Genomic DNA, 23,955 nt, shown 5'->3' on the forward strand with positions numbered 1-23,955 from the left:
TCACATTTATGAGAGCAAAGACGATTAAACTTGTTTCCATGGCTAACTAAGTGAAATTGTTTAAAAATGATAGGAATTGGCTATAACTCAGTAATTTTTCGAAGAAAACATATTATAGTTTATATTGCTGAAAAGCTTAAAAAATGGCGCTTTTTATGAAGCCATGGCCAACTATGGTTTCCATTTAAAAAAACCTATGTTTGTGTCATATGTCAAAAATGACAGGCTTTAGAAAAAAGCGAAGGACACAGTCTCATTAAAAATGTGATTATCTACAACTTTTATCTGAAAACTTTTTGTCTAAAATAGCTTATAATGGAATTAGGGACAATTTTTAAAATAGCCGAACTTTGTTTTTTTCAAAATATCTAGTAAGCCATGAACTTTTTCAATAATCTGAAAGGCGCATACTTATGACCCAACAAAACTGTAATTCTTTCCCCATTTAACCGACTCTCTATCTCCAGTAGTTTCCGTGATATCCATAGAGAACATCGTAGGAAACTCACCCTGTAGAAAACATCTCAATTTTGTAATTGAAATGTATCAAAATTATCATGTAAACAAATAAAAACCAGACTCAAAAAGATATTCTGTCATTATAAACGTCAAAAATTTCCAGTATAATTCGCTGTTGGGTGCCCACAAGGGAAAAAAATTTCACTATAAAATTTATCCGTTACCATAGTGATTTGTAAAAAAACACGTTTTGATTAGTTAAAAATTACAGGTATGGAATTTTCATTGAAATTAGAGGAACAAATTTTCCGCTCCACTAATTTATTAATTTAGAGGTACTCAATGAAGCTTAAAGTATATTAATTAGTAGAATTTGTGGCCGAGAAATTGTCAAATAATTATAATTGTAAATAAAGATGTCTAATATTGACAGTATCATATTATGTCCAATAAAAAAATCCATTTAAAAAATCGACATAGTCAAGTAGCAGTTTCCGGGAACATTTTAATCGCACCTCGTACGGAAGAGAAATAAAGGCAGCCAAACGTAATTCCATTTTCAGTCTTTTCACGGCGTACTGTGTGGTTTCCTGGAAACTCTTCCAACGATCCTTTAATTAGTCATCTTCTGCAACGGAAAATGTACTTCACTGTGCGAACGGTGGTTCTTATTTTGTTAATAACTTCTTCCTGCAATAGAGCACGAAACTCGCTTTAATACAATATCACAATATAGCCGTTGTGTTGCGCGGAGAGGACGCGAATGTGCCAAAGAGAGGAAAATTCAGGTCACTTTTATTGCCCGAGAATTTCTAGTTCTTCCTATGTATAACGCCATTTCATTTCTAAAATAAATTCGTGGTACATTTAATTTTGATTCAGTAAAATAAAAACAATAGTACCTTGAAGTTGTATCTAATACCGTATGATCGAATAAAAACGGCGTCAGCGTTGGCTATGAAATGACGATCGATGACATTGCCCATATAATTTTACATATAAAACAGCGATCTTCATTTCATAGCCATCGTTGACGCCGTTTTTATTCGATCATAAGTTATTTTGAAGTTTCTGTAATGTTTATGAGCAATTAATGTAGTTTAAATATGTTATTTTATTATTTAGTGTAATATTTCTGAATGTATTAGTTATACTTTTTTGTGTTATATTTTTTTTAGTTTTTTTATAGGCATTGCAACTTTAATTGAATATGTTAAGTTTTTTTTCTAATTTCGTTAAATTGGTTTCGAGGTTGATGGTTGATGTTTCGTGTAATTTTTAAGCTACCCATGTGTTTTTTTTCGCTTGTCTTCATTATTTGTTTTCATGTGATTTATCTCCATCGTCAGGCCGACTTTGCTGTAACCCTCGATCTGACAAACGAAAAGCAGAGAATAGCATTTGAGTACAAAACGTACTACTACGACGAGTGCTAGACGCTCTACACCATCTAGCGGCAGCTGTGACAATCACAGATCGTACCGCTAAAAATAAAGCCAGCGGCCTACTGGACAAACACACTTACTTGGAGCTGAGGCTTGGTAGAGTTTATATAAATAAAATATTTTAGTACGGTTCTCGAAACTCTAATTAATACTACTACCAAGTAGGGTTCAGACGGGTTCAGATCTTTTTGGCCATCACAGAACCGGGCCGCGGTAACAATAATTAAAAAAATATTTTTTGTCATGTGAGAAAGTCCTTTGATACTTTCTAGCGGTCGAAATCACACTCTTCTAAATAAGTCATGATGCTATTTCTTATTGTTCTTGCTTCTTTTCTCTTTTGAAGTTCCTATAATATTTATTATGTTATGTTATAATATGTATTTCCATTTTTAATTCAATATTTTAAGGTTTTTGTCTCAAATTCAGTTAAGTTCGTTATGATCATGTGAAATTTAAGTTACCTAAACTTTTTTCTTTATTTGTATTCATGTTAATTTTTTCATGACTGATTACTTAATAATTTGATATTATTTTCATTAAAAATCTCAATTTTTTATACATTTTACTTAAAACTAACCCTTGCTTTCTGATTGATGAACTGCATCATCATTGAACAAAAATTAGTCAGTACCGAAAGTACCGAAAAAACGGGAAATCCTGGTTCCTAAGAGGCACGGTACCGAAATTCCCGGTTCCGAAAAACAGTTCCGGTTTCGGAAACCCTAGTAGTAATGGCCCTTTATGTCCCTTAAGTGATGTTAAGAAGGTAAGTTTTGTTGATGTTAATAATAACTGTTTATAACTTTATAATTAATTTATTTTTGTTTCCGAAAATATTTTGATTAAAAGAAAATATGCATGAACTATAAACGTTCTTCCTGTGTTTGAAATATACCCCCCCCCCTAAAAATATTTGAACTTATCTAAGACTCGCCCTGTATATCTACACATAAAGAACTTCTCAAATTAAACGAAATTTACTAAACTACAATTACTGCGAATAATTGTGACAATTTAACTTCCAACAAACTAGAACAGTTCCACAACTTCATCGCGATAACGATTAAAGGAACTATATAACAAAATCATTTAGATGTTTCGTGATAAAACATGTTAAAGATGTTAGTATAATAAAACTAACAGTGACCACTATCATTTTGAATTTATTGTTACTTTAGTTAGCAAACCAGAAACTTTTCATATTATTTTGTCTGTATCTCCTAATAAGAACACTAGGAAGATTAAATAAGATAAATTACTCAATAGAGTTTGTTAAAATAAAAATATAGTAGAGTTTTTAAATTTAAAAGACCTGCCAATTCATAAATAATATTTATATCTGGGTATATCGTATACACACATATTGCGATAAAACAATTTATCCAAAAAAATCCTTTATGGGCCACTTTATTTCGCCACTGCACTGCAAGAAAAAATCTACAAAATAAAATAGTTATTTTTTTGTAAACACTTTTGCCTTAAACCTAAACGGACACTGCTTGTCAGAAGTTATGTTTACAGTAATACAAATTTGCCTAACAAAGAAAAAAATGCTTAACGTTTCGGAAAGTTTATCTCTTTCCGTCGGCGGAAGCAAAAAAGAAATACAAAGAAAAAAGAAAAAAACTATTTAAAATATTTAAATTCAACTGTTCGAGAACACTTTACTTTTTTTAAAACAGATAAGTCTACAAGAAACCGTTGCCGTTCTGTTAAAATGACATTATATCATTAGCTTTTTTCGGTTTCCTGTTATTACCGATTCTAAACCGTCCTAGAACTGTGATGAGTATGCGCAGAAGGAAATATGAAGACATTATTTCATTTACGCATGCGCTGCAGAGTTCTAGTACGGTTCAGAATCGGTAATAACAAGAAAACGAAAAAAGCTATTATATCCAAGTTAAACTTCAAAATTAACAATTACTACCTGATAACAATTATTTAATAAGGTAAACCCAAAAAATCCAAAACTTTCTGTATGATTATTTTTAAATTTTACGTATGTTATGTTTATTTATGTTATGTTCTTTGAAATCAAAGAAGCGATTGCCCATACATTACTAACACCTACAGATGCATGAGCAATACATTTATTTTTATTAGATTGAACTAAAAAAGCCTCTTTTATTTTTCTTTTAGAGGCTATCGCTTCTTTCATTATAATTTTGGCAAAAAAATATAATGAAAGTATTATAATTTATTTTCTTGCAGTGCAGTGGCGAAATACCTATATTTAGATGTCTTTGCGAAATACCCATAAAGGATTTTTTTGGAGATATGAATCCGCCACATAGGTATAGACATTTTTTAAAACAATTTATTTACGACCGCTAATTATAAATATATTATAATTAAACTACAATTATTAAAAATATACGAATATTTGATTTTCTTTGGTCCAATGCAATAATTGTTTATATAATACTAATTTATGTTTATAAACTGGTATATTTTAGATAATTAAAATGTTAATTAATAACAATATAAATATACAACAAACCACGGGCGGATAAAGGAATATATTTTAGGAGGGGTCAAATAAAAATTAATCTAGAATATGATTTTTAGGGCGCCATTTTTAACCCAGAAGTCTAATATAGACGAATATAGACTTTTTTAAAAAGAATTATAGACTTTTTTTTCTGTGTCCGATACTGCATCAAAGAGTATTTAATTTTGTATTAATTTAGTTTACAGGGTGCTTCTCAAAAGTTGCTCAACCTTTTAACTTTTGTATTTTTTCAGATAAAAATCGAGATTTGGTACGTCAGTATATGACGTGAATCAGGATTGAATCACGTATTCAATTGTTTTGCTATCACTACCAGTTTCGCCGGAAATTACTACGGCTTTCGATTTTTAAATGACAGCCTCGGTATTTTTTTACTTTGTTCGATAGAAAATTACATTCTAAATAGAATGGCATATCGTAGTCTATTTTTGGTATTGTGTCAAAGTGACAGAAAACAATTTAATAGGTACGTCAATCAACCCTAATTTATGTGACATACTACATACCAAACCTCGTTTTTTTAGCTGAAAAAAAATAAAAAAGTTGTAGGCCCTTTTGAAAAGCATCCGGTATAGTGTACAGGGTGGGTCAAATTCGACGCTTTTAAATGGAAACACCCTTTTCTATACGAGATAGACAAAATATAATATTGGTGTCTGGAGCTCAGTTTTTCTCAAAAACATGATGGTGAAAACCGCATATAGATATCTGTGACCGTTTCGGAGTTACGGGGTGTTTTTCAAAAATATGCATTTTTCACAAATCGCTGTAACTTTTTTGCTATGGAAAATTTTGTATTTTTATGAAAACATTTCCAAAGCACCTTTTTACGTAGAATTTAATGGTTTAAGTATAGTTTTTTTAAAATTAATAATTTAAGAATTATCAACAGAAAATTTGATTTTTTATATGGGACGCCCTGTATATTTTAAATTTATTGAAAAGAACTTAAAATTACCTTTCTAAAAATATAACACACTTGATATTTTGCTCGATTCCTCTTCGAGATATAGAGTATATCAAAATTCGCCCGCTTTAAATAAGTAGGCTTTGAACGGCACCGGCTTAATGCAAAAAAATTCTAGCTGTGAGCATCAATTAAAACGAAAATAATATTTGCTATGAGAGATGCAGAATTTTATAACAATTTAAAATATATTTAACCAACATCAACACATTTAAACTATATCTAATAACAATAAAAATAAATACCAAACCAGGACATAAGATTTTCCTACAGGTGTTCGACATATCGACTGTCTTCTGTTATGGACAGACGGGGCAGTTTTTGAACATTTCTCGCGGAATTCATTAACTCAGTGGAGGTGAAAGATACCCTCTCATAACTGCTAAGTATTTCTAATTCTTGTCTAGATTATACGGAAGAATAAGGAACCTTTATTCTTCCGCAAATATATCCATAGGATTAGATCCATGGGCACTAAGTCAGGCGGCCTCGACGGCCAACGGCTGGGATCTTGGTCAGCTATTTAATTATTCTTGAAATTGGCTGAAAAAATTTGGTGTATAACTTCAGCGTTCAGAGGCAATGCGTCGTCTTGCTGGAAAAATATGTTTCCGAGTTCCATTAAGGGCATATCATCAATAAGGGGTCCAAAGCCTACTAGTTAAAAGTAGCGAACTTTTAAAAATTCTGTATTTCGAAGGGGATTATAAGAAAATATCAAGTGTGCTAGATTTTTGGAAAGGTAATTTTAAATTCTTTTCAGTTAATTAAAAATATAGAGGGTGTCCCAAATAAAAAATTAATTTTTCTGTTGATAACTCTTAACGTTTTTTTTTTGAATATATTCGGAAGTATTCGGAATTTTTCAAAATGCAATACGGCATTTTATTAAGCATCAAATTGCGCAACTTTGCCTCCATTTAACCGATCCTATATCTCTTACGGTTTCCGAAATCCCAATGATGAGCGTCGAATTCGAGCCACCCTGTACATTTAACATAAAGTAACCATTTAAATAGTTATCTTTAGATAGATTTTTTTGAAAATATTTTATTTATTCCATGTTTTCAAACCCCTTTATAACATAACTTAAGAAACATATGTAAACATAATAATATGTACCAACTAAATGCATTTATACAGTGTGAGTCTTAAATAAGTGAAAATATTTTCAGGGCTGGTAGATCTCGATAAAAGAAACATATTTTCTATTTACCGTTTTGTAAATAGGTCCAAAATAACCGAGTTATTTTACTTTGAAAATTCCAAAAAAAAAATATTTTTTGCTTAAATTTTGAGAACCACTGGCACTTTTCTAGGTTTTCTTTCTTGTAAATTTAATCTACTACCCACGTTGCCATATTATCAAGAAATTATGTTTTTAACTAAAAACTAAAAAAAATCCAAAATCTTTTAAAAAAATTCCAAATTTTAATTTTTTTCGCGAAAAAAGACCTCATAATCGTGTTTCTGTCACTTTCTGTGGTAGAAATATACTATCACTAAAAATATTTGCACTTATTTAAGACTCATCCTGTATACAGGGTGGTCCAAACTGTATTCCGGAAACTTCGGCAGCGTATTCTGCAGATAAAAGTAAGTAAAAAAGTTTATATAAATGTATGTCCTAAAATGCTTAGTTTTGAAGATACAGGGTGTAGTAAGTTTCATTTTTATTTCGATTTTTTCCAAATAATTCCTGAAGTAACATCAACATTTGTATGAAAATTGGTGTCTGGAAGTTTTTTGACATGAGAAATCTGATTTTGATGTCAGTATGACTCCTACTTGTAGAGGGCGCCACCTACATATTTTTTAACTGGTTTGAAGAGCAATAACTTTGTGTCCGTACCTATATAAAACTACCGAGTAAAAAAATATACATTTATGGAGTTTTTTACGTAAAAAAGGTCTCTTTGGTAAAAATCGCTACGAGTAATGGTTCTCATGATATTTAGAATCGAAATTATCAATACCTGTCATCATTGACATAATTAAACATGTTGACTAAATAGTTATTAGACGGAGATCATAAATTTGAAATGTTTTTGTGCCAAAAGTTCAACAGAAACTGTTTTATCATCATTTCCCCCAAAAAATTATGATTAATTATTTAAAAAAATAAAAATTTCTGAAACTGTGTCTCTACTCAACGTGTTTATTTTGTGTCAATTATGACATGCATTAACTATTTTTATTCTAAATATTTTGATAGCGGTTGCTCGTAGCAATTTTTACCAAGAGACATTTTTTACGTAAAAAACTCCATAAATGTATATTTTTTCACTTAGTAGTTTTCTATAGGTACGAACAAAAAGTTATTACTATTCAAAACAATTAAAACACATGTAGGTGGCGCCCCATATAAATAGGAGTCATAATGACATCAACATCAGAATTCTCATGTCAAAAATCTCCCAGACACCAATTTTCGTCTAAATATTAACGTTACTTAATAAATTATTTGAAAAAAATCGAAATAAAAATGAAACTTCAATACCCTGTATCTCCGAAACTAAGCATTTTAGGACATACATTTATACGAACTTTTTAACTTATTTTTTTATCTGCAGAATATGCTGCCGAAGTTTCCGGAATACAGTTCGGACCACCCTGTATATTTATGACTTTATACAAAATATTGTATATTCGTATCTAAAAAATACTATTTATGATTATTTGTTATAAATATATTTAGAAATTCCTTAAAAAAATATGGGCTTTTGTCCACTGGAAGAGAGACTTTGTTTATTTCTGACGATGGAGATAAATAATATACTATCAGATATAATTCCTGAAAAGTTAAGCATTTTCTGTTGTACTACTAAGTTTTGTTAGATTTTACTTCCAGATTTTTTTCTGGAAATGAACCTCAATTAAGCTGTATAGAAGTTATTTATTATATTATAAATAATTTAATTAAATTTGGAAGCCCCTGTAACATAGTACATTTTTCATTAATATTTCTAAAAGGTCCAATTATAAAAGTAACCCTTTTACATTATGTAAATAATAGATAAACGATATTTACTTTCAAGGCTTTATTAAAGACGTTCGAATTAACAAAAGACTTACTCCAGCAAGAAAGATTTTGGCTCTTTCATTATTAATTCGAATTTTGTTGTTTAAAAATCTCGTTATTTCAAGAGATTTTCCTCACCAGAAAAAAATCTCATCTTACTCTTGTTTGTCCAAAAGTAATTAAACATTTATTAAATTTTGTCAGGCCTTTTTTTACGTCCATTCCAAAAATAATTTTTCAAATCCCTCAATATCAATTTTTAATACTGAAGTTTTAGGTCACCTTTTAACCCTAAACTGATTTTGATTGTTTATCATTTTTAGATTTATTTTGTATTAATGAGTTTAATTTTATCTGGTTTTTCATCTTTTTAGAAAGTATCTTATATTTTTCTGGAAATATTAGTAAAGCACTTAAAGCATACAGGGAGAGTCTTAAATAAATGCAAATATTTTCACAGGTCAGGTCTGGTAGATCTCGATAAAGACATATTTTCTCTTTAGCTTTTTTCAAATGAGTTCAAAATAATCGAGTTATTTTACTTTAAAAAATAAAAAACATCATTTTTTGTTTAATTTTTTGATTTTCTTTCTGGTTAGACTACCTATGATGCCATGTTATCAATATATTATGTTTTTTAACAAAAAAATTAAACAAATTTCAAAAAAAGTCAATTTTTCAAATTTTTTGCTGCTGTGGAAAAAATCTATAAAACTTGTTTCTATTGTCGAAATACTAACCCTAAAAATATTTGTAGTTAAGTATTTAAGAGTCGCCCTATATACAGGGTGAGTCTTAAATAAGTGCAAATATTTTTAGGTGTAGTATATTTCGACCCCAGAAACACGATTATGAGTTTTTTTTTGCGAAAAAAAATATGGCAACATACATAGGTAGTAGATTAAATTTACAAGGTTAGGTTTTCAAAATTTAAGCAAAATATCACTTTTTTGGAAATATTCAAAGTCAAATTGGTTATTGTGGATATATTTGAAAAACGGTAAAGAGAAAATATGTTTCTTTTATCGAGATCTACCAGCTCTGTTTGAAAAATGTTTGCAGTTATTTAAGACTCACCCTGTATAGGGTGTTCTAATATTACGCGGAGATCAGCGGCGGCTCGTGACCCGTGGGACTGGGTAGGCGACAAAATTTTAATTTCGTACAACATGAAAAATGTCTCTCAACCCAAGTACTTGTATCTAAATGATGTAGTAGCAATCAAAACAAACATTTTGAGAGCCTCTGGAAATATAATTCCAAGACTATTCTCCATAAATTATTTTATAATCGCCAATTATTAATATAATATAATATCTGCAATTTATTCATTAATTTATATTGGTGAAAAACATTGATATAGGCCACCGAAGATTTCACCTAAGCCCCGCCTTAATATGATACAACTCCGACTTACGTCGCGTCGATACCGAACGATGAGTTAGACAGAGACAGAAGACTGTCGTGCGTCGTGCACTTGTCGTGCAAAAATACGTAATAGTTCTAAATCCACGGAATATTGGAACACCCTCTATATTAAACTAAATACTTAAAGCTAATAAGTTATATAAATATAAAATATAAAATACATACAATAAAAAAAAACGGCGTGACAGATGGCTTAGAAATGACGATTGCTGTTATTTTGAATGAAAAATGATATTCGAAATGTATCGATCGTGATTTCAAAGCCAACGCAGTACGACGTTTTTTTTTATCATCTGGTATTATTTTAACTACTAATACCAGTAATGGACTCACCTGCATTAGATTGAAACACATAGCAATCAAGGCCATACCTAGCATCAGGTACATGGAGCAAAATACGAATTTTAATTCTAGGATCTCGTCGAATTCTCCTTGGCCGTAGATTTTGTCTCCTGGGACAAAATCTCCAAATCCGATTGTACTCAGGGAGATGAAACAGAAGTAAGAAGCATCTAAAAACGTCCAGCCAGAATCAAACTCCCAGCGGAAGAATAGGATGGCACCGCCGCATATGTACCTACGAAAGATAATACTTTAATTGTCCTTTACGGTGATTTTTTTTTATTATTTCTTGTTGAAGTGAAACTTCTTTAAGCGCGACGGGAGTAAGTACAAAGAAGTTATCGAACGAGTTTTTTTATTTTTTTAATTTATAACGAGAAAACGTCAGTTGTCACGATAATTAAAAAAAAACTCAACTTTTTAAAACCTCACACGCGATAACTCAAGAACTACTTTAGATATTGAAACTTTTTTTTATTTTGAAATTCGGACCTTATACAAGATGTTTAAATAAGAAAAATTCGATAGGCTTGTTTTTTTTTTCATTCAAAAATTCTAACGAACCCATCCATTTACTTTCAGTGCATAGCAATTTTCAGTAATCGTGTAACTTTTTTATTTATACAGATTTTCACATACTGTCTGTGAAGAAAATATAGCAGAAATATTAAGAAAGATTTTGAAAAAAAAACTACAATCAATTATTTCTATGGATTTCAAAATATCGATTTTTTTATTCAGAATTCTAATAGCGCGACCACTGTCGAACACCAACTCAATTCCACTTAGTTTTACCAAAAGTGCAACTGTTTCTAACGTACAGCTAAAGGGAAAATTACAACGACCGTTAATAAATAAACAAATAAAGTATCACAAGACATAATTAAATCGTGAAGCTAAACCCATGATGTACACTCTTCCCTAGAATTTTATAAGTACTGATTGATGACTGATTGGTTCGACCGGTCGACCACGATGAATCTGCTTTTCCCCTTTCACGTCTCTTAGCAATGTGCACAGCTTCTCGGTTTATTTCATACGTTTGGCAACGTTTTTACTGTTCTCTCTTTGTTGAGTACATTATAAACAAATTGTATTTTTCTTACATACGGAAATCCCGACCCAAAACTAACCTTAGTATAAAATGACAGCGATCTTCATTTCATAGCTATCGCTGACGCCTTTTTTTTCGATCATACGGTATTGCTTTCAAAGTTAAAAATCATTTAGATTGTTAACTGCAGTCTTTCTCTTTAGCTTTTCAAAATAATTAATACGCCAACTAAGCCTTGCAAAATCAAATCACACACGGCAAATATTCCATTTTCCAAATACCTTTGCACTGTTCATATTAATTTCACTCTCAATACTGGCAAATACATTTTCAGCTAATTTATTTTCCGTTAAAATCAGCCATTTCTCTATACTATAGCCAAATGCGTTCGTTTAAGCGTATTATTTTGAAATTGGCTTTCATCAGAAATTGACGAGATTTGTTTTTACTTACCCGACCATTATCATCAAGCAGACTGTGATCGGCACATTAACGCTTTCCACGTCATACGATCCGTTGGACGTCATGGTGACAGCGTCGCTAGTAACAGATTGTCGGGCATTCATGTTGGTCATTTCTATGCTAACCTACAAAAAAATAAAATATTCCATGTAAATGTTGTTGGTTTAGTTCAAAGACAACCTATATACCGAGTGGTGCCTCGTCGTTGGGAACATAGGAAATGGCATGCAAATTTTAAACTGTCCCGATATTGGTTCCCCTGTTAATTTTACAGCAAAGTTGTAAGTAGGTTTTTGAAGCGAAACTTCTTTCCGCGCGATAGGAGTAAAAATTCAAGGCAACGACACACGAGCTAGCGTTACGCGAAGTGTCACGCCAAGGTCGCCAAGCGTCACAAAAATGGTATCGATCTTGAAGCGTCGTAACTTGTGCCCTATGTGAGCTAAGGGGTTGAAAAGCCCCATCCTTTAATGGGTCTTTGGAGCGTCGTAACTCGGGCCCTATGTTAACTTCTTCTTCTTACAGTGCCATATTCTATACAGGGTGGTCCGAACTGTATTCCGGAAACTTCGGCAGCATATTCTGTAGATAAAAGTAAGTAAAAAAGTTCGTATAAATGTATGTCCTAAAATGCTTAGTTTCGGAGATACTGGGTGTAGAAGTTTCATTTTTATTTTGATTTTTTCCAAATAATTTCTGAAGTAACATCAATATTTGGATTAAAATTGGTGGATAGGTGATTTTTGACATGAGATATTTGGGGATTTTGATGACTCCCATTTGTAGGTGGCGCCATCTACATGTGTTTTAACTGTTTTGAAGAGTAATAACTTTTCGTCCGTACCTGTATAAAACTACTGAGTAAAAAAATATACATTTACGACTTATTTTACATAAAAAAAGTCTCTTGATAAAAATCGCTACGAGTAACCATTACTCGAGATATTTGGAATCGAAATTATCAATACCTGTCATCATTGACATAAATTAAACCTGTTGACTAAATAGTTATTAGACTGAAATCATAAATTTGAAATCTTTTTGTATCAAAAGTTCAACAGAAACTATTTAATCATAATTTTACGCAGAAAAACTTATAATTAATTTAAAAAAATAAAAATTTATTATTTCAGTCAAATAACTCTATCAACGTGTGCTTATCTTTTGACAATAATGACATGTATTGACTATTTCCATTCTTGAGAACGGTTGCTCGTAGCGATTTTTACCAAGAGACATTTTTTACATAAAAAGTCATAGAAATGTATATTTTTTTAGTCAGTGGTTTTATACAGGTACGGTCGAAAAGTTATTACTCTTCAAAACAGTTAAAACACATGTAGGTGACGCCCCCTACAAATAGTAGTAATTTTGACATCAAAATCAAAATTCTCGTATCACAAAACTCCCAGATACCAATTTTCATCCAAATATTGACGTTACTTCAGAAATTATTTGGAAAAAATTGAAATAAAAATGAAACTTCTACACCCTGTATTTCCGTAACTAAGTATTTCAGAACATACATTTATACGAACTTTTTTTACTTATTTTGATCTGTAGAATATGCTGCCAGAGTTTCCGGAATACAGTTCGGACCACCCTGTATAAAGCGTCGGCTACCTCTCGCATGTACTTGATGGTGTGTGTCATCAGTGTTTCACAAGTACACGAGACCTACAGTTTATTGCCGAATCCGAACGGTACTATTTGAGGGGCTGTACAAGGCAAATATACTCAAGGTGGTTTGCCATTGCCTTCCTTGAGGTGGCGGCTCGTTGGTCGCTCTATTTAGATAAATAAATATATTTTATTTAAATAAATAAAGCGACGGTACTGGCTGAGGATCGAACCCAATACCTTTCGCTCCACAGATCGACACACTAACGCTGGAGCTACGGCCACCTATGTTAACTGGAGGGTTGAAACTCGGAATGTAGATTTTTTATGATATTTTGACGACGTTTCGTGCACTACGAAACCCCATCATCAATGATTAAAATCAAAAAATCTTCCGACTTAATTGAAACTTGGTATGTTGATAGATTAGACCAAGGCCAACTTGACCGTGACGCGTGTCACCGTGACAGTTTTGACGTAAGAAACGTCAAAAGTTGATGTCGTCCGATCGCGACCAAATTTGGAAGGTAGGCAATGTTAGCGACGGTACACACGGTGCAACCCTGCAGTGTTGGATACGACGCGACGTTTCGTTTACATCTTCATCAAGGTGGGACTAACGATTCGATAATGAAAAAAAATGTGGGACGATTTCGGCATAATTGGGGACGGGCTACAGGATGATGCCCTTGACGTTTCGAACCGATGCCTCTAAACCGACGAAATCATCAGGATTTTTGTTAATTCTGGGTCGATTGGTACCAAGCTCGGCACGTGGATAGAGATACCCGAATGGAGTCCTCAGACAGACAGACAGACTAGAAGAAGTTTCACTTAAAATATGCGCACGTTGTTGTTTCACCCAACCCAATTTCTTTAAAGATCTACGTATGCTAAATACACATACCAAATTTAAACACTTTTGGACAAAGCCGATTTTAAGTAATTTAAGGAAAAGTGCATCTATTTTTAAACTAAAACTGAACAGGTAACAATGCAAAATCAGGCAAATGCCAACGTACCTTAAGTTGTCACCCTATAATTTTGTTAATGTCAAATTGTATTGTCAAATTGTATTGTCTAAACATTAAACTTTTACCTCATTCGAAACAATTTTAAATTACAAAAATACATTTTGGGGACACTAAGCGTAGGTACTATAACTTAGTAATGTAGACAGTACAACAAATTACATTTAACAATGATAAAATCGTAGATTGACAACTTAAGGTTGATATAGGTTGACATTTGACTGGATTTGCATTGTTAGCTTAGATTGGAAAGCCCGTAAAAATTTTAGGTCGCGAAATTATTTTGGGTCGCGACCGTTATACGCGATCTGGCGCAGCTATAGCGGTCGCTAAGAACAACGGCAAACAAAAACAGAAATAATTTTCTCTTGTCACAGTCAGAATCTTCAAAAATCCTAATAATCTTTCAAAATCTAAACCGCTCTCATTAAAGAAATTCCGAAAAGTGTTTATAGCGTCCATTTTCAAAGTAATAATTGCTATCTTGTGAGTTTAATTCAAGTTTTATTTACTCCAACCGGTGATAATTGTGAAAAAGTGGCATTAAAAACTTAAAAAGCTGTGCTGTAAACTGTGAACTGCAAAAACCATCGTGGATCGTGGCATAACGTCGGTTTCCAATGTTTCATAGGTATTTCATATAGTGATGGGTTGTTATTTAACTATCTGTTATTTTATAACAATTATTTATAAATAACATAACGCAACTGTTGCTACTTCTAAAACATAACAGATATAAAATAACGACACGTAGAGATCGGCCGCTTGTGAAACGAAAAACGAAGTCGCCGCTCTACACCACCACGAAATTCTGTGCTGCTCGAAGCAATTCCAAAAAACAACTAGTATCTCTGCTAGTATGGATGGAAAACATGTTATTTCGTCAACCATCGATACAGGCGGCGAGACAACGGACAACGGAGTGGGGAAAGCGCTACGGCGAACGTAGCTGCTTCGGTCGAAACCGTCGATGGTCGTATTGGGTTTGCAACAGCTGAAAAATAATAGGATATAAAAGAAGCAGGTTTTTTGAAACAGTTGCGGGCATAACGCCTGGCGGTCGAGATAACAGAAGTGGGAAAGAAACGCTGCTGCATCGGTCGATTGTCGATGGAGGCTCGCAACGGGTTGAAGAAGCAGTCATTTTAGATATGTTGTTTTTCAACCTGTTATGAGCATAACAGGGCGGCGGTTAAGATAATCGGAGTGATGGAGGTTTGAAACAGGTTGGGGAATAACGCATCAGTTGTTTTAGATACATTCTGTTTCAACCTGTTACGAGCATAACGGACGGAGGTCGAGATATTATGGCGCTGTATGTTTCAGTACTTACTTATTAAGTTTCAATATTTAGGTATTTATTTAGGAATAATATTTTAAGATTTTTAAAAATGTATACAGGGTGTTTTGAAAAATCTGGTCATTGATTAATCACGATCCTGCTTAAAGCCCTTGACGTAAAAAGCTGACTTTTGGAAAACGGATTGACTTTAGTGTGTAGAGGTTCGATAAGAAGGGATTTTTTCGAAACTCGAATTCTAAGGGGGTGAAACTACTCTCAAATATTAGAATATTTTTTTTATTTAAAAACCGGTGAGTTTTTCGGAAAAACTCTTAAAACACGTATATTTTATTATGTTGTTTTACATATTTTAAGATTTTTTAAAAATATATACAGGGTGTTTCATAAAATATGACCATTGAGTAATCACTATTCTGCTTAAACTGATTGACGTTTAAAGCTGATTTTTGGCAAACGGATTGACTGTGGGGTTTAGGTTCGATAAGGAGGGGTACTCAATCGAATCTCAAATTCCAACAGGGTGAAAACGCCCTCTAATATTACAATATTTGTTATTTAAAAAACGGTTAGTCTTTCGGGAAAACGCCTGGATACGCATAATTTATTTTATTTTTTTTTACATATTTTGAAATTTTTAAAAAAAATCATACAGGGTGTTCTAAAAGTTGAGTAATTGATTAACCACGATTCTGCTTAAACTGCTCGACGTTAGAAAGCTTATTTTTGGCAAATGTGAGAAAATTTTATCCAGTTTGTATGTTAATGGAAATTCTTGTTTTGCTTTATCACTGCCATTAGAAATTCAGGATCTTCGACGCGAACGAAGTCGCGGGTACAGGTAGTTTAAGTGTAAAATTAATTCGAGTGGCTAATTGTAGTTGGTAGTTGGCGCAATTTGTAAACAGCGCTTATTTGTAAACAACCACCGTTTTTAGAGAGGTATTTTAGATAACAATCGATATTTAGAAATGTTTTGACACCCTGGAAATACTACCACCGAGCACGTCATTGTTGCAACTTGCAACTGCGTTAATACGCCTGGCGGTGACCGCCTCATACTCTTTCAGATATTTAGCAGTAAAATAAAGAAACCTGTTATTTTTAAGCTGTTATTTTAAGCTGTTTTTTATAAATAACTATAACAGTTTCAACTGTTATCTAAAAATAACAGTTTTGCCCATCACTAATTTCATATATGCGTCCTTATATAAAATAAAGTTTCTTGTATGCAACACACTGTCTTTTATTTATAAAATTAAACGGAAATATTAATAAATTGGAATAAACAATATTTGGCGATATAATACCGGAAAAAGCCGAACCGCTCCGAAATTTTCAAAAGTTTTGGGTCGCGACCGTTGCAAGAATAGCGCCAAATAGTGTTTACATTATCCTTATGGGCACTTTCCAATCTAAACTTGTTTCATTTATCTATGTTGTTACCTGTTCAGTTTTAATTTAAAAATAGATGTAGTTTTTCTTAAATTACTTAAAATTGGCTTGTCCAAAAATGATCAAATTTGGCATGTGTATTCAGCGTAGGCAGACCTTTAAAAACCTATTTACGAGTTAGCTCTAAAATTAATACGGTAGCCAATAGGTAATATAAAATAACAGGTTGAAATAATGTCATTACCAATAAAAAAATAATATATTATACGATGTTAATATTTCGAGTTTAAAATAGTGCGCAGGCAGGTGACAGCTTTCAGCGATAAAATAGACGAATCAGATCGTTTTATTTGGCGCGTGTGGACGAAAATCCTGTTGAACCAAAAGGATAGACTTATGCAAGATTGATATTCTTATTTCTTTTCTTTGGCTTCACTTTTCCACTTATTGTATTATAAATGCAGTACTAGCAATATAGTCCTATAATATATTTGGGTTAACCAATAAATTCCAATTTAAATTTACGAAGAAAACGTTGTCGCGTTTCGTTCTATGGAAGAGGAAGTCTGACTTTTTAAGCGATATATGGGCGCTCGGTAAAGGAAGCTAAAACTGCTCGTGATATTTATAAGCTCCAAACAACTGTGTTGCGGTTTTTGAAGTTAATATAGTCGCTCGTATTTCATAAGAGCAACACGTTGCCGCTTGTGTTGGTTGCTATTTAAATCGAGCCACTGAGTACATGAAAACATACCAATAATGACAAAAAAGGAAGTTATAGTTCGGTGTAACAACCTAGAATTATTTATTCATTTTTTAGGTTTCCATTTTTAGAAAATGATAACGTCTTCTATTGCAGTAAGCATAAAATAATAAAAAAAAAGCTCATCGCTGAAAAAAATTCCCATAGTTTTGAAAATGGCAATCCTTGAAAAAATCCTTTAGAACTTTGTTGATATGTATCAAAAGTCCCCGATGACAGACTGTGAGCTCGCGGATGGAGGAGGAATAGATAACACACAATATTTTTTAAATTAATTAAAATTAATGAAAGAATGATGAAGAGAGACATTGACTATACTTGGGAGACATATATTGATTATGTTTATTATTACATATTTGACATTTTAGCATATATGGTTTATTTGAAATTGTAACATACGGTTCATAACGACAATTTGACTAGAAATACTAACTGTGTGTGGTATTAAATTATTCGAAAAAAATGCTTTTTCCAAATATGTTAACGAACTACTCTTATTTCGTTTGAAAAAATTGAGATATATGATTAAACATACGATTTGAGCGTGTTTTAACCCGCCAGAACAAGACACGAAAAAAAAAACGATCAAATCTAAAATCGTAAAAAAGGCTTTTGATTAAAAATTAGTGTTTTAACACAGCCATAGTACTCTAGATTGAAATTTAAAATATGATTTTTTAAGCGAAAATTAAAAAAAAAGTTGACATATGATATATAATTCTATTCAGAGTGTCATTTATTATCGAATGTAAGTATATCGAATAAAGTAAAAATGTACCGAGGGTGCCATTTAAAAATCAAAGGTTGTAGTCATTTTCGATGAAAAAGGAAGTGACCAAAACCAATTGAATGCGCAAATCAATCCCAATTTATGTCCTATACTAACATACCAAATCTCGTTTTTTTTTTATCTATAATAATAAAATAAAAAAGTTATAGGTGCGAGTAATGATGTAAAGGGTAATATTACCGTCAATATAACCGGTAATATTACCGGTAATTTTGCTTTTTGCTTTTGCTTTTGCTTTTTCATTTGTCCAGTTCTAAAATAAGTATGTTGGCTGTAGACATTTTAAATGTACCATCCTTAACAACCGCAACCCAAAAAAAACCCGTTACCATATTAGCATCATCACCAAATGATTACTATATACTTGATGATATTTAGAATTTGTTCATCAGCCAAAAAGAAACAGACTTAGCGTGAAAAGGGCAGGAAAACTTACTTATTATTGCCCAAAATTATAATTTACTAAATAGAGAAGAACATCTAAGAATGGTACAAGCTATTGAGAGAGAAATAGGAAAAGTAGATATCGATTTCAAAGTAATAGACTTGACTCGAACGAAAGAGAAAAAGAACCAAATGACGAGATTGAAGATGATTTGTCATTATCCACTCTATTACGTACTCTAACATAGGCCAGTCTAACCCTGACTTGTTTAAAAAATTTTCTTGTCTTTGTAGTGTTTTTACAGTTATGAAATAAAAATAATAATATTATTTAAAAAACTGCTTTTTAATAAGTTACCAATGTTACCGTAATATTACCGGTGTTATTACCGATTTATAAATTACCGGTTGAAGCGTAATGCTAGCCACATTAGCAAAGACATTACCTTCCCTGTATACCGAACGGCTCTAGTATGACAAGCTGTACCTTGATACTCTCAAGGCGTTAAACGTTATATTATACGGGAGCTATATTATTATTAGTATTATTAAATTGCCCGGTGGCGTAGAGGTACAGGCTCTCGTCTACCAATCTCAAGGTAGTGGGTTCGAATCCCACACCCGGCATTTCATCAGCCGACTATTTTTATTAAAATAAAAATAGTTTGGGTACCTAGGTCGACTCAGCCTTAAATGAGTACTTGGGATTCACAATCCTGAGCTAATAATAGGCGGTTGAAGCGTAGTGCTAACCACATTACCTTCCTTGTATACCGAACGGCTCTAGTATGGCAAGCTGTACCTTGCTACTCCCAACGCGTCAAACGCTATATACAGGAGATATTATTATTATTATTAAATTACCGGTAATTTTACAACAAGAGGTGTGAGCCACTTTTAAGACGCACCCGGTAATACGTGGCATTATCAAAACCGTTCAAAAAACAAGCACAACCCACATCAAACTTTGCATCCAATTTGTCTATCGCTCGAGAGCCACTCGCCTCAATATATTCCGGTCATCTCTCGACAAACAGGGGAACGTGGGGCTAACAAGGACCGACCGCCCCACCAGCCCCCAATAAAATTGTGATGAAACTTGTCGGCGGCGCGAGCCATCTCATTTTTCACTACGGACGACGACGGAGTGATATTTATTGAATAAAAAACGTCGGTCGGCCGTCATTTTTCAACAGAATAAGTTGATAAATGGTGTCGAGAGATAAATATCGAGAGGTTGGTTCGACGGAGGAGGAGGTGTGTGTGAGTAGGCCACCAAGAAAAGATAGGTTGACGTGTGATGGACGATTTTGTGGCTTTGATTCGACTTTCTTTTGAATAAAAATTACACAAGAAGTAACAAAAAATAAATACGTTAGATTTTTTATACCAGACGATCGAAAAAAACGGTGTTAAAGACGGCTGAGAAAACACAACCCATGATAATTCTGGCGAGGTCTCTCAAGTCCTTGACCTTAAATAAAAACTCCAAATCATAGGCAGAACACACAATGATAACAATTCACATTATAATATACAACTTACAATTCCATACCTACCTAAGAGGCGTTTCAGAAAAAATAAGAAAAATAAGAAAACAATATAACATACGGACATCCTTCAAAACACAAAATACACTTTAGATCTATTTTAACTTTTAGTGTAAGTTAAAATAGATCTAAAGTGTATTTTATTATATTATTATACCAATGAACACAAACAAAAAAATATACAAAATACCATGTGAATGTGATAAATTTTATATTGGTGAAACATCTAGACCTTTAAATGTTCCAATTAAAGAATACAGGGTGTTTCAAAAAACACGTGCCATCTCTCGTGGGGAAATTCCTCACGTAAAAATAAGATTTATTTTTCATATCAACATAGTGTTGTTTCGTAGCTACAGGGTATTGAAATCTTAATAATATTTCGGTTTATTATAATTTTCTTCTAAGTAGTTTTAGTGATTCGAATGAAATTTTGAGGGTGAAAGTTACTAAGTGCTATAGATTTTAATACTAAAAAAGTGTCGATAAAGTAATCATGGACGTGCATATTGGTTAGGTTATGTACAGTACACTGAAATATTTTTCAAAAAAAAAAAAATAAAACACGACTGACTTTTTTTATATCAAATTTGTATAGGCCGTTTAATGCTAATTAAATGTTATCTCTTGATATTTTGTCGAATTCGGCCTTTTTGATGAGATAAAAGCAATTTTATTAATCATAATTAGTAAAATAAAAATAAAAATAAAGTTAATAAATTAAGTATATATTTTCCTAATTTATTATTAAATATTATTAATATTAATTATTATTACTATTAGTCTAATCTACAGCAATTTCAAATAAAAACATAATGGTATTTAAGATAATAAGAAAAAACCTAATTTTAAAAAGTTTTAACATCCTGTAACTATAAAACTATGCATTTCCATACCCATATTTATAGGAATTTTTCATATTTTTTTATGAAAAATCAATGAGTACTTATTGAAAACTTTCGCAAGTTAATGATAATAAAATTACGAGAGATGGCACTTGTTTCTGAAACACCCTGTATAATGTGTAATGCTCTTGAATGGTCGTATTTAGATATTTTAAATATTTTTTTTTCTCTGTTATTTGTGTTTCTGTGCTTCCGGCGACGATGAGAGATAAACTTCCCGAAACGTTCAACATTGTTTTATCCATTAGGCAAATCTGTTTATTAGTAAACCATTGCTGACAAATTGGTGTCCGTTGTAGTTGGTATTTATGTACGTATTAATGCAGCAGTGTTTACAGAAATAACTATTTTATTTTGTAGTTTTTCTTACAGTACAAGTGGCGAAATACCCATTGGAATTTTTTTTAAGAGTTGAATCCGCCACAGTGGTATAAACATTTTCTACAAAGGTTCCAACCTCTATCTGTAATCTAAGAGATTTTACTTCGTTTAAACATTAAAAAAAAATATTAGGTTAAATTTTGAATGCCCTATTTTTTGTTTTTTTTTCCTCTAAATTTAATCTACTCAAAAAAAATATATATGTATGTTTAAAAATTTTCAAGAAATATAAAACTTTCAAATTTCCTTTTCACGAAAAAATCCCTCATAGACGTATTTCTGAAGTCAAAATATACCACCCCTAAAAATATTTGCACTTTGACTTTTTTTTTACTCACCCTGTATAGCTTATGTAATAAAAAGTTTTTTCAATATACGTAGTTTTATTTAAGCTGTATTTTTAAGGTAATAGTGTAAAGTATATTGTTTAAATGTTTGCATCAAAATATTATGTGTACTGTATATTTTAACGTGCCCCTCTTTGTGGAATATATAATATCTAAAAAATAACTTACATCGGGCGAACCACTAGAGGAATTACTTTTCCTACTCTGACTATCAGAACTGCCATCTTCTATCATTTGTTGATCCCTTTGAATTCTACGTTCAGCTCTCCTTTTCGCTACCTATCAATAATACATATCATATAGGAGTAACTATATATAGTTTGGCTTTTTCTAGTTAACTAAGCTCTTACCCCTGGACACCATCGACATAAACAAAAATTGGCATAAATCCATTTGAATGATTTTGCCATCACGTCACCAATGTTTGACAGGTAAAGCAGGAACAAGGGCATGCCGATTATTGCGTAGACAATACTGGCGATCTTTCCTTGAGGTGTGTGGGGCCAAATATTTCCATAACCTGAAAAATAAAATGAGAGTAAAATATAACAATTCAGTAAATATATATTATACAGGGTGAGTTTCCTACGATGTTCTCTATGGGTATCTCGGAAACTACTGGAGATAGAGAGTCGGTTAAATGGGGAAAGAATTGCAGTTTTGTGGGGTCATAAATATGCGCCTTTCAGATTTTTGAAAAAGTTCATGGCTTACTAGATATTTCGAAAAAAACAAATTTCGGCTATTTTAAAAATTGTCCCCAATTTCATTATAAGCTATTTTAGACAAAATGTTTTCAGATAAAAGTTGTAGATAATCGCATCCTTAATGAGACTGTGTCCTCCGTTTTTTTCTAAAGCCTGTCATTTTTGACATATGACACAAACATAGGTTTTTTTTAAACGGGAACCACAGTTGGCCATGACTTCATAAAAAGCGCCATTTTTTAAGGTTTTCAGCGATATAAGATATAATATGCTTTCTTCGAAAAATGACTGAGTTATAACCAATTCTTATCATTTTTAAACAATTTCACTTAGTTAGCCATGGAAACAAGTTTAATCATCTTTGCTCTCATAAATGTGAAGCTGTCACATCCAAACTTTGTAAATTAAAATAAACAAAAATTGTAAATATGAATTTTTCAAATGAAGAAAAGCGTGTAGGATTATTGGTTCAACTTTTCTTGACCATACATTTTCGAGAATACGTTGACCGGTGATTGTTACGTTTTTTAGAAAACGGTTTTTAAGACATGTTAGAAAAGTTAAATTTAGTTATAGCCAATTTTTATCTTTCTTGACTAATTTCACTTAGATTGCATGGTATTCTTATTCTGTTATGATTTATAACTTATAAAATGTCAGAATATATTACTAAACGGTTATTTACAATTTACATTAGACAAACTAATACTTAAAAAATAATATCACTACATACACTAAGTTACTGTAGAAAATGTTCAAAAAATCCGCCATTGTATTGAGTTGCATCTTTTTAAAACTGAATTACTACCTATTCTCACAGAAGGACCGGTCGACTTTATTAAACTTTTCTTGTACCGCCACTTCGAGTGCCTCTCTTAATTCATAAGTTCTTTTGTAAACCTTATTGTTAACTATACCGCATAAAAAATTCTAAAATGGATAGGTCAGATGATCGGGGAGGCCCACGCAATTAGTCTACTTCTTCATATCCCTGCGTTTGTATAATTATGATTTTTAACATTTCTTTCATTATGGGGGGTGGGGGGTGGTGTGTCATAATGAAAGTCATGTTGAAACCACTTTAT

General features: G+C 32.1%; 1 protein-coding gene across 1 annotated transcript in view; it reads right to left on the reverse strand.

Annotated features, from left to right (window-relative positions):
- Positions 1-587: 587 nt before the first annotated feature.
- Positions 588-23,955, reverse strand: part of LOC115881525 (potassium channel subfamily K member 18) — a 161,293-nt gene continuing 137,925 nt past the window's right edge. Inside the window, exons 5-9 of the mRNA XM_030899051.1 lie at positions 22,514-22,683; positions 22,332-22,442; positions 11,689-11,822; positions 10,173-10,416; positions 588-1,149 (exon numbers count right to left, since the gene is read on the reverse strand). Coding sequence (XP_030754911.1) covers positions 1,081-1,149; positions 10,173-10,416; positions 11,689-11,822; positions 22,332-22,442; positions 22,514-22,683 — 728 coding nt within the window. The 3' untranslated portion in view covers positions 588-1,080. The remainder of the gene's footprint in view (positions 1,150-10,172; positions 10,417-11,688; positions 11,823-22,331; positions 22,443-22,513; positions 22,684-23,955) is intronic.

Source organism: Sitophilus oryzae, unplaced genomic scaffold (genome assembly GCF_002938485.1).
Source record: "Sitophilus oryzae breed Bouriz unplaced genomic scaffold, Soryzae_2.0 scaffold_172_pilon_pilon, whole genome shotgun sequence".
Lineage (NCBI taxonomy): Eukaryota > Metazoa > Arthropoda > Insecta > Coleoptera > Curculionidae > Sitophilus > Sitophilus oryzae.